Source organism: Ranitomeya variabilis, chromosome 4 (genome assembly GCF_051348905.1).
Source record: "Ranitomeya variabilis isolate aRanVar5 chromosome 4, aRanVar5.hap1, whole genome shotgun sequence".
NCBI classification, from domain to species: domain Eukaryota; kingdom Metazoa; phylum Chordata; class Amphibia; order Anura; family Dendrobatidae; genus Ranitomeya; species Ranitomeya variabilis.
The window spans coordinates 248,680,732-248,691,199 of record NC_135235.1 but is presented as its reverse complement, the minus strand read 5'-3'; the positions used below and the strand labels follow the sequence as shown (position 1 = coordinate 248,691,199).

Genomic DNA, 10,468 nt, shown 5'->3' with positions numbered 1-10,468 from the left:
CACTCCTGTGATTGGCAGCTTTCTGTATATAACCTCGCCCACTCCTGTGATTGGCAGCTTTCTGTATATAACCTCGCCCACTCCTGTGATTGGCAGCTTTCTGTATATAACCTCGCCCACACCCCTGATTGGCAGCTTTCTGTGCACTGTCGCCAAGCTGCTAGTCTGTGCTGGGGATTGAGATAATAAAGAGCAGTTGACAAGGAGGCCGGAGACTGCTAGTCCTGTAGTGATCGTCTGCTGATAAAACACAAGCACACAGTCCAGTAAGTGACACTTCCCCTGGAGTCAGGGTCTCAGCCCCTACATAATGCTGCTTTTCCGGTTGCATACCAAAAACCTGCTGACAGATTCCCTTGAAAAATTTGCCCATTTTTTTTAAAGAAAATTTGAAACGAGCTTAAATTGAACTATTTAGATATTCAGACAGATGACTTGGCCCCATGAAGTCATACTTGTACTGTAGATTTTAGTAATTTAGATTTACTAGTTGGCCTGTGCAAAATTTACGCACATTGGTTGTCGGGGGCGCACGCAATTTCAGGAAAATCAAGCTGGAAAGACCTCAAGGCAAATGCCACCTGCAGGTAATTTGACCTTTGAAATGCTGCATCATTTGTGTGTGTCGTGGAGAATAAACGGAGCAAGTGTGCAGTTGAATAGGCAGTGCATGTTTACACATGTGTTTGCATATGTGACTCACCTGCAGTGAAGTGTGCAATCCTCCAGTGTGCCAGAAATCGGCTGCGCAAGGAGTTCAGCAAGCTGGAAAGCCCCCAAGGCAAATGTTAGGATTTGTTTGTGATGTCTGTAAGCAGCTTTGTGGTAGTGCGGTGCCACCTGCAGGTCATTTTTCCTTACTGCAGGTTTATGAAAATTATTGTTTAAACTGTATTTTGTGACCACATCGTAGCTGTATGGTTTGTTTGGCTATTTTCTTGCTGAAGGGGGCAAGTTTACCTTTGAAATGGTGTATCATTTGTGTGTGTGGGTGCAGTATTAACGGAGATACAAAGTAATCACCGAAAAAGAGTGTCTAGAAATCATGTATAAGGATTAGATATGTAAGTGAGGGGTTTCCATTTGCTGTTGTGCTCCTTCCTTTCTAGTGATGACGGCTCTTGAGCACTGCCTGCTGTAAATCCCCAGCCCTGTCACTGGGCGCAGGCTCCGTTGTGATCCTGTGTGCAGCAAGCGGCCTCTGCAGACAGGAGAGGCCTGTGATCGCTCCTGCACATACACAGTGTGCGCTCCGCTCGTGCACATACACAGTGTGCGCTCCGCTCCTGCAGTGTCAGTGTGTGCAGGGCTGGGAATCTACGGCAGGCTTATAGAAAGCTAAAAATCTTCAGTAAAAGTATGAGGTTTTTTTTTATAGGAGCCAAGTCCTCTTTGTTTTAGTTTTTTGAGGGGGCACTGCCCCTTTTAGTGCTGATTTCAGTAAAAGAATCACAAGTGATGGGAAGATTTCCGGCTCAGTGGTGATACACTGTAGCTTCATGAAGTAGCCACATCTTTAGCCACCACTGCGCCTGCACCTTCCTGATGTATCCGTGTCCTAGTGGAAGACTAACCGTCCCGATGGATCCAGTCGATTTGGTTAAAGTATTAAATGTATCATTGCAGAAAAATGTAGTAAACTGCACAATTGTGACCCCCGAAACCAACCGTGCCCTCTAGGATAGAATGGTGTCTGCATCGCTCCTGTGTTGGTGGGAAGATGCCCGGATCGCAGGCGGTGGGCGACAATCCTCACATTGCGCCCTGTTCATACTGTCAGGTGACGCCTGCGGAGGGATTGCCTCTCAGTAACCCTTTCACCTCTGGGATCTGCCCCATCTTCTGAATGGATATAAGTAGCAAAAGCAATCAGTAAAAAAATTCAAACTGTAGCAAGCCGTATGTTCCACAATAGAGACCTGGCATCAAAGTGTTAAACTTGGCAATGGAAGTGGAGACCTATTGTTCTTCTCCAGCAAAACCCATCCTGATGGAATAACACAAGACATACATAAAACATGAAGATCTGCACTGCAGCCCTGTGTGTCCATCTGGGGGATGGGCGGCGGTAAAGGTCTCAGGTCAATGGGGGTAGATACTTGTTGTGGGAATCCTCATCTAGTTATGCCATAATGGAGCCTTCTGGAGTGGAGTAGTGAGTGAAGGGGTTAATCACATTGCCAGAGACAGAGGATGGGGAATGTCAGAGCAGGAGAGACTGGAATCACAGGGAGGAAGGGACTTATTGTGTGAAGGGCACCTGCTGATGTGAGGGCACCGCTGGCACCTGGTGATGTGAAGGCACCGCTGGCACCTGTGATGTGAGGGCACCACTGGCACCTGTGAGGGCACCGCTGGCACCTGTGAGGGCACCGCTGGCACCTGCTGATGTGAGGGCACCGCTGGCACCTGCTGATGTGAGGGCACCGCTGGCACCTGTGATGTGAGGGCACCGCTGGCACCTGTGAGGGCACCGCTGGCACCTGTGAGGGCACCGCTGGCACCTGGTGATGTGAGGGCACCGCTGGCACCTGCTGATGTGAGGGCACCGCTGGCACCTGCTGATGTGAGGGCACCGCTGGCACCTGGTGATGTGAGGGCACCGCTGGGACCTGTGAGGGCACCGCTGGCACCTGCTGCTATGAGGGCACCGCTGGCACCTGTGATGTGAGGGCACCGCTCGTTCTCATAAGGCTGGGTGAGGACCGGTTTCATTAACTCTTGTGACGCTGTGTGATTTCTGTGTGTATAGTAGAGATGTGCACAGACCTAGTAATGTAAATGCTGACACATAGAATAAGGTGCAGCTGTGTGAGGGAAGTCATCTACACCGTGATAACATCCCTCTTGTGTTGTGTAGAGGTTCCAGCTCCTTAAGGATTGGTGACACAATGTGTCGTCCTGATGGGAGTAGTAGTAGTTTGGGCACTCCTCTCAGGTTGGCTTACTAGTGTAAGGTGCTTTTCTGTGTACTTTTGGTAAATCTCAGTATAGACCTATTCTTTGGTGGCGAGAACGGGCTATCACATAGTTAGTGACGATCTCCGATGATATCACTGCTTCTGTGAGGATCATGGGGACAGATGGGCGTCATTTCCAGTGCTCAGATGACTACTTGGTATCCAGTAATGGGAACTTGTTTGCTCGGGTTTAAAAGGCATTTCAGAAGATGATTATTACACAGTGATCCTCGTGTTCTATAGGGCCAGCGATGAAAAGCTGCTGCTTCTGCCCACAGAGCGGTCGTCTCCAGGACCTTGCAGTAAACCGATGGAGGAAGCGATCTCTGTGATGGAGCATAGCCACAGAATGGATCCGATCTGATGGAGTACGGCTATGTCCACATGTGACGCCAAGAAATCCATTGTGAATGGTAACATTTTGTCAGGCATCTGCAGCAAACTTCCAGGCATTACATGGGGATTTTGATGCAGATTTGCTCCAGATTTCATCCAACTTATTGCAAAGGGTGAAATCCAAAGTGAGAATTTGCAGAAAGAATTGACATGCAGCAGATTTAGAACCGCGTGCCAATTTCTGCTTCAAAATGTCTTTGCAGCGTGGGGATAAAACCATTCAAAACCTGGTTCAGTTCACCCTTGTAGCAATACACTGTGGATATTCTTCCTGCAAATCCAGGACAATCTGCAGCATATCCTCTATGTGTGAACATGCCCTAATGCAGGACCCATCTGTCATTTGCTGAAATTTTCCTCATCTTGGTCAGTGTCAGTGGATTTGTTGGGGATTGCTGAGATTAGATGGAGAAGACGGCTATGCTCTAAGCATTACGTGTCCTGCACCTTGGGGAGTTCAGGGTGTTTTGGGCCACTTGGCCGTATCTATGTAAGTGATGGAAGGATGATACTTGATCCCACTGAGTGATGCAGCAAAACCTTTTATTACTAATTGGTCCTGATAATGAGATTTGTCATTGTCTGATCTACAAGAAGGTACCATGTATATATTTGTTCCAGAGATCGTGGTGCGCGGATACAGCGTGTGAGCGGATCCCTACATGCTCCATGCTTGGCTTCCTTGGGAGATGAAGCTGCAGGGTGGATTATTAATCTTATTATTATATGAATCTCTGCAAAGATGTTTAGTCACAGGTCATAGTGCAAAGTGTTGGTGCTTATATTGCTGCATGATGATTTGTTAAGGTGACACTATGATATCCCCCTTACTCAGGTCAGTGACATTCGCTGCTCATATTGTACATCATTGTCTCTGATCAGCCTCCACTGGCTGTAGTCTGTGTTGTGGAGTCCGGGCCTGAAGAATATAGGAGGACACTTTAACATTTCCAACATCTCCAGGTGTCTCATATTCATCCAGCATATAAATGGAAAGCTGGCGTTATAAAGTAATAATGGTGCGGAATCCATTTCTTAGTTATGGAGAGCATGCTCGCTGCCGTCCTGTACATCCATCATCTGCACACCTGAGAATCCACAAATAAATCCTAATGTGTGAAATGCATCTTCCCGTCGCCTATACATTCTGTGGATATTATATATATGCTGTATATATTATTATTATTAGATATATACAGATTTTATTATTAGATTATATGTGCACGGTGGGGTTTCAGGGTTTCCTGACATTGATTGATTGAAAGGAGCAGATCTGTAATTTTTGCTCCTGGTTTTGTTTCTGCTTTTTTTATGTCCATTTATTTAGCATTGTGTTCTAATTTGAGTTAATAGTTTGTGTGTGATAGACTGCAGCCTGCGTGTTTCTCAATGGTTTCTGGGAATAAGATCTAATGTTGGTAGAATGAACGCTGCTTTTAGCCATTACTAAAGGGGTCTTGCAGCATAGTTTTCTTCCATTGATGTGACTTTATGTCGCTGGCCGGAGCTGGACACTGCTTTACTGGCCTGATTGCTTCATCTTCAGGATACATAGAGCTAGATTTGTCTCCCTGTCACTGGTTAGGGGTGTCAGAACTGGAGAAATTTGGAGACTCTGCTACAAAATGTAAAACAAAAAAAGTGATGCCTTATCTATGTATATTCTGCGTTCCGTGGGAATGTGATGCCCTGTAGAGCAGCTGCGGCCCAGTTATTCCATCAGATACTGGGTGACTTTGTGTTTTGCTCCTTTTCCGCCACCTTTTATTGGATTCCTGCCTTATACTTTTTGTGTAGGGGAGATGCAGTTATATCTGACATCTCCAGAATACACAGATGATGTGGATGTCCGCGCTCACAATAGAGGCTCCCAGACACGTGGTTCTCCTCATACTTGGCCGAGCACTCCTGTGTAGTCTTGTGCCGTGAGTCTTATATTGGCGGCAAACAAAACGAGCCGCCATTGTAATTCTACAGGTCAGAGCCTTCTTTCCCACCGACATCATCCGTTGGGCAGAGACGCCCATGACTTGTTGGTTGGGGCCTTTATTGTATTGGTTTCATCCAGTGTTTTGTTTTGACATAATAACAATGCAGTTTTTCATGGAGTTTTTTGAGCCTAAGCCAGAATTGGATCAATGAAGCGGAGAAGTCTAAATCCTTGCTTTATACATCCTTCCTTTTGTATCTACTTATGGGATTGGTTTGCAAAAATGGCAGAGAAATTGCTTTGTTTTTACATAAAACCACCCTGTATAAAGTCCCCCTTAGTCTGCTGTTGACCGGGCTCTATAAATATAATCACTTCGTTAGTAACTTGCGTTGGATTAGCTTGTCATACGTTGATTTCAATGAGTCTTTTGTTTTCTCATCCAGCAGCAACATACCCATCATGGCAAGAGACTCAAGAGATTCCATGGACCAGGACCTTACAGTTGATATAATCCCCAGGGAGCCTAAAAAGTTACCCAAACAGGCTCGAGAGGACCCGGGCTTAAATGTCGAGCGCTCCAATCAGTTCTACGAGCACAGAAAGCCGCGGCAGAGGTACATGGAGAAAGATGGCAAGTGCAATGTTCACCATGGCAATGTGAAGGAGACCTACCGATACTTCAGTGACCTCTTCACGACCCTAGTGGACCTCAAGTGGCATTTCAGCCTGCTCATCTTCACCCTGGCATACACGGTCACGTGGCTATTTTTTGGAGTTATTTGGTGGTTGATTGCTTACATCAGAGGAGATCTTGAACATGTAGGTGATAAAAACTGGGTCCCTTGTGTAGAAAATCTCAACGGCTTTGTGTCTGCTTTTCTCTTCTCCATTGAAACTGAGACCACTATTGGCTACGGATTCCGGGTGATAACGGAGAAGTGTCCGGAAGGAATCATCTTGTTGTTAATTCAGGCCATTCTGGGCTCCATTGTTAATGCCTTGATGGTCGGTTGCATGTTTGTAAAGATAAGCCAACCCAAGAAACGGGCAGAGACCCTCATGTTCTCTAATAACGCAGTTATCTCCCTCAGGGATGGGAAAATGTGTCTGATGTTTCGTGTAGGAGATCTCCGCAGTTCCCATATCGTGGAAGCCTCCATCAGAGCCAAACTCATCCAATCCAAGCAGACTAAGGAAGGAGAATTTATCCCGCTCAACCAGACGGACATCAATGTTGGCTTTGACACAGGGGACGACCGCCTCTTCCTCGTCTCCCCGCTGATCATTTCACATGACATCAATGAGAAGAGCCCGTTCTGGGAGCTGTCTCGTTCTCAGCTGGAAGCAGAAAACTTTGAAATTGTCGTCATATTGGAAGGCATGGTGGAAGCGACGGGTAAGTGTATATAATATTGTACAGAGAAGGGGCAGACGATACGACTTCTTATAACACATGGAGGAGCTCGGCCCATCGTGCATACATCGCTTTCATTTTCGTTTTATTCCCTCTAAAACCTTGAAACTGCCGTCCCCATTGGTGAAGAGACCATCTGTAGGCTTCAGGCCTTATACTAAGGGCTATTTATAAATCTAGGCTTTAGTAATATGTGTTGGTATATGCATCCTCTCATCATTTGTCAGATGGTGTATAGTTAGATGGAACATAAGGCCTATAAATATGGCCCTAGCAGCCTCTCATGGAGACCCCTAGTGATCTGACAGCATTTACCGTGAGTGGTGTATAAATGTGAGTGGCCTGTCCGTGTGGATCCCGGCACATAAATGTGTTCAGGGCTGCCGGGGGACATTGTGGTTTTCTCATTTTCTGCCTGGCTCTATCTGACCACATCAGATGTGACTGTGATGTCTCCAGAGCCGCCTGCACTTGTCTCCTACAGGACGGGCCAGGAGCGATCACTTACTGCTCCCATCATTACCGCCATCATTCTTCTTCTCCTTCCTGATGATGTACAGCGATAGCCCACTGTTACACATATCTGCCGGCAGCCCTGAATTCTGGGGATTATGTAGGCTTCTTTATGTTGCGGGGTCTATCAGAGTGCAATAATCCCTACTACATGTCTGACAGAGAAGCTGAGCAGCAGTAATGTCCTCCGAGGAGTCTTCTAGGGTCCCAGTGTCACACGCTCAGAGCAGGGTGGACACCAGTAGTAATTCATGTACGGTGGGCATTGGGTTGGGTTTCTATTTCTTTGTTTCTTTGGTTATATATATATATATGATTGTTTATACCAACAAGCGTTACTACAAAGTAATAATGTAATTATTATTTAGCATAATTTATCCCCTCATGTCTGATTTCTTTTTTTTTTTTTTTTTTTTTTGGGGGGGGGGGGGGAGTTTGTTATCAAACTAATGCCAACCATGATTTATACCACACTCAGCTATGTCAGTGACAGTGGGACATTATTACTATGCAGGTGGCACTCGCTGCTTTATGAGGGGTGACTGGGGGCATTATTACTTTATAGGGGGGGCAGTCTACACCGGCGGGTGTGTGGAATAGTTGCAGGAACCCTTGTCCATATCATAGATTTCACCAGTTAGAGACAAGTCTAGCGAGTTCCTAGTATGTGAGTCTTGGCTGAACACTGACTCTATATTGTGGCCTCCTGTCCTAGGGTCGCGCCATCACCTCACAATATCACAAAACCAACGACTTCTGGTTTCTGCATGTTAAATCATTAGACTTTAATCTCCATGATCAGATCTTCCATTTTGATAGTGAGCGATCTCTTACAATGGCGTAAATCTCGTTATGGGTCATCATTAGCTTATGGTATAACACTGTATCAGCCGTGAAGTCGTCACCTGTGGTTCATGGATTTCGTTGTGCTCGTCTCACATTATCCCCCGCATGAATCAGTAACGCTTTCTCCATCGTGACTGTTGTTGGACAGAACTTGCCACTTACTGACTAACGTTCTGTGTAGCTCGTGGCTTCGTAAACGCTTCGTCTGAAGTGCGCTAATTGAGGAGTTTAAGCCTTACTTTTGTTGACCAGCGACATATTTGTGGGGTCTCACATGCTCACTTATATTGGAGACTTTGGACCCGTGTTGCTAAGATCAGTGGCGGTCTTAGCGGGCTAACTCCAACAGACATTCATCATCTCTCCTGTGGATTGGTGGTCTGTGTGTGGAACACCCCCTACATACGATCAGACTAGAGAATGAGGGGTGACAGCCCGGTCTATCCAATGGCCTCTGCACCTTCCTGCATCTGACCCAGCTGGCAGGGGGAACATCCAACCGCACAATCGCCCCCTCCCCTTTGACTTACCATCTTTATATACATTTTGTATCCTGATAATATTCCCTCTGATGCATTCGGACCATCACATGGCACCTGATGTAATTCTTAGCCATGGTCTCCATTACTTTCCATGACTTTGTCGATATTTTTCCATCCTTGTTCCTGCAATGATTGTGACTTGAGTACAAACTAGAGAATGTGTCTACTGTGAGACTCCTATAACGTTGTTTGGCACAAGAACCTATAAATCATTATTTGACCCCTGTGACTCCCAGGTTGGCTCTAAAACTAACTTTATTCCCTGTTTCAAGGGACATTAAGCAGGACAATAAATAACACAGGCCATTCAGTAGCACAAGAGCCGCAGACTGAAACCCCTTGATTACGGACAGAAGACTGCCATGGGTGACAGACATTAGAGATTTTCCTGCATTCCCACTCTCATGTTTTTTTCTGATGCTTGTAGGAATGACTTGCCAAGCACGCTGCTCCTATGTGGACACAGAGGTTTTATGGGGACATCGGTTCACCCCAGTCCTGACCCTGGAAAAAGGATTTTATGAAGTGGATTATACAACCTTTCATCACACCTATGAGACCCCCACACCCACCTGTAGTGCCAAAGAGTTGGAGGAAGCACAGAGCGAGGAACATCTCGTCCACCCACTCTACACATTGCATAGGAGCAAAGGTTTGCAGAATGGTGCCCGCAGCTCAGAGGATGGCAACATCGGGCCAATGTCACATTAAGCGGAGAGACACTAGATGACGTTGTCTCCAGGTACAAGAGGTATGATCTTAGATCCTGACGATCTCTGTCAGATGAATGAAGACTCATTAGTATGAAGAACAGAGTGGAGTGTGGGGTCTTCTCTGCTTCACAGAAAGTAGGACACATGCAGGCGGCCTGTATCAGGTAACATGGTCAGTGGTGACCGGGGGGACATCCCAATACTTCTTACTTTACACTGAGTGGAGTAGTCTGGTTTTCTCTGTCACTTGTGAGCACTCAGAAATGCTGTGTTGTGGGCCAGATAGTTTCCGTATATTGGGGTAACGTTTACTAATGTTGTAATCACCAGAATGGATGAAATAAATTATAGAAAATGAAGTGTCTCCTCTCCTGACCTGCATATCAGTGGGACATTACACCGGCTGTTTTTGTGGCAGGTGGCGCAGTTCCCGAGTCCACAGCATCGTCTTTTGGGGACACAGCATTAAAGGCTTTTCCTTTATTCCTTCTTAATAAAAGTTCTAGTGCCCCACATAGGATGAAAAGAGACCTACACTCATCTCCTGGACCAGCACCATTCCTGCACTGTGCCACAGAGGCTCCCAGCTAACGGACGTGTGAAGACTGCCACTGCTGATTGGCTGCAGTGGTCATGTGACCTAACAATCTCACATGAAACCTGGAAGACAGGGCCAATATTTCTGGAATGGCGCTGGTGGGCATATAGTGGTTTTTTAATTTTACATGGGGCATTTTAGCAATTTAACTGCAGTTAAATGGAGCTGTAGTAGATAAGGAGGAGATGATCACCGTGCTGTCTGCTCTGCTGTAGTGATCAGTGAATGATTACTTAGTAGAAAACACCATGGATTGCACAAAGGGTAAAATAAAATTACACTTTAGGTGTCCAAATGACCTATTACCTGCAGAAGTAATTCAGATGGTTCGTTTATTGTGAACAGTATAAAAAAAAAAATCCACATACATATATAACACACACACACATATATATAACATACACACATACATATATATATATATATATATATATATATATATATATATATAACATACATACACACAGACACACATATATATATGTACATACGCACACGCATACTCGCGCTGTCAAGATTCAGCCGTCTGCTGTGACATCGCGCGGCCCCAGGC

At 45.8% G+C, this 10,468-nt stretch overlaps 1 protein-coding gene across 10 annotated transcripts in view; it reads left to right on the top strand.

Annotated features, from left to right (window-relative positions):
- KCNJ5 (potassium inwardly rectifying channel subfamily J member 5) overlaps positions 1–9,676 on the top strand; it is a 125,318-nt gene extending 115,642 nt beyond the window's left edge. For 3 of the 10 annotated variants that reach the window (XM_077249425.1, XM_077249427.1, XM_077249426.1), the window contains 2 exons: positions 5,736–6,685; positions 9,032–9,676. In XM_077249425.1, the coding sequence (XP_077105540.1) occupies positions 5,736–6,685; positions 9,032–9,315 (1,234 nt within the window). In that variant the 3' untranslated portion in view covers positions 9,316–9,676. Of the gene's footprint in view, positions 1–132; positions 588–3,238; positions 3,374–5,732; positions 6,686–9,031 lie in introns of those variants that run through there. The other 7 variants (XM_077249422.1, XM_077249423.1, XM_077249424.1 and 4 more) reach the window with 5 other exon arrangements.
- Positions 9,677–10,468: the final 792 nt, after the last annotated feature.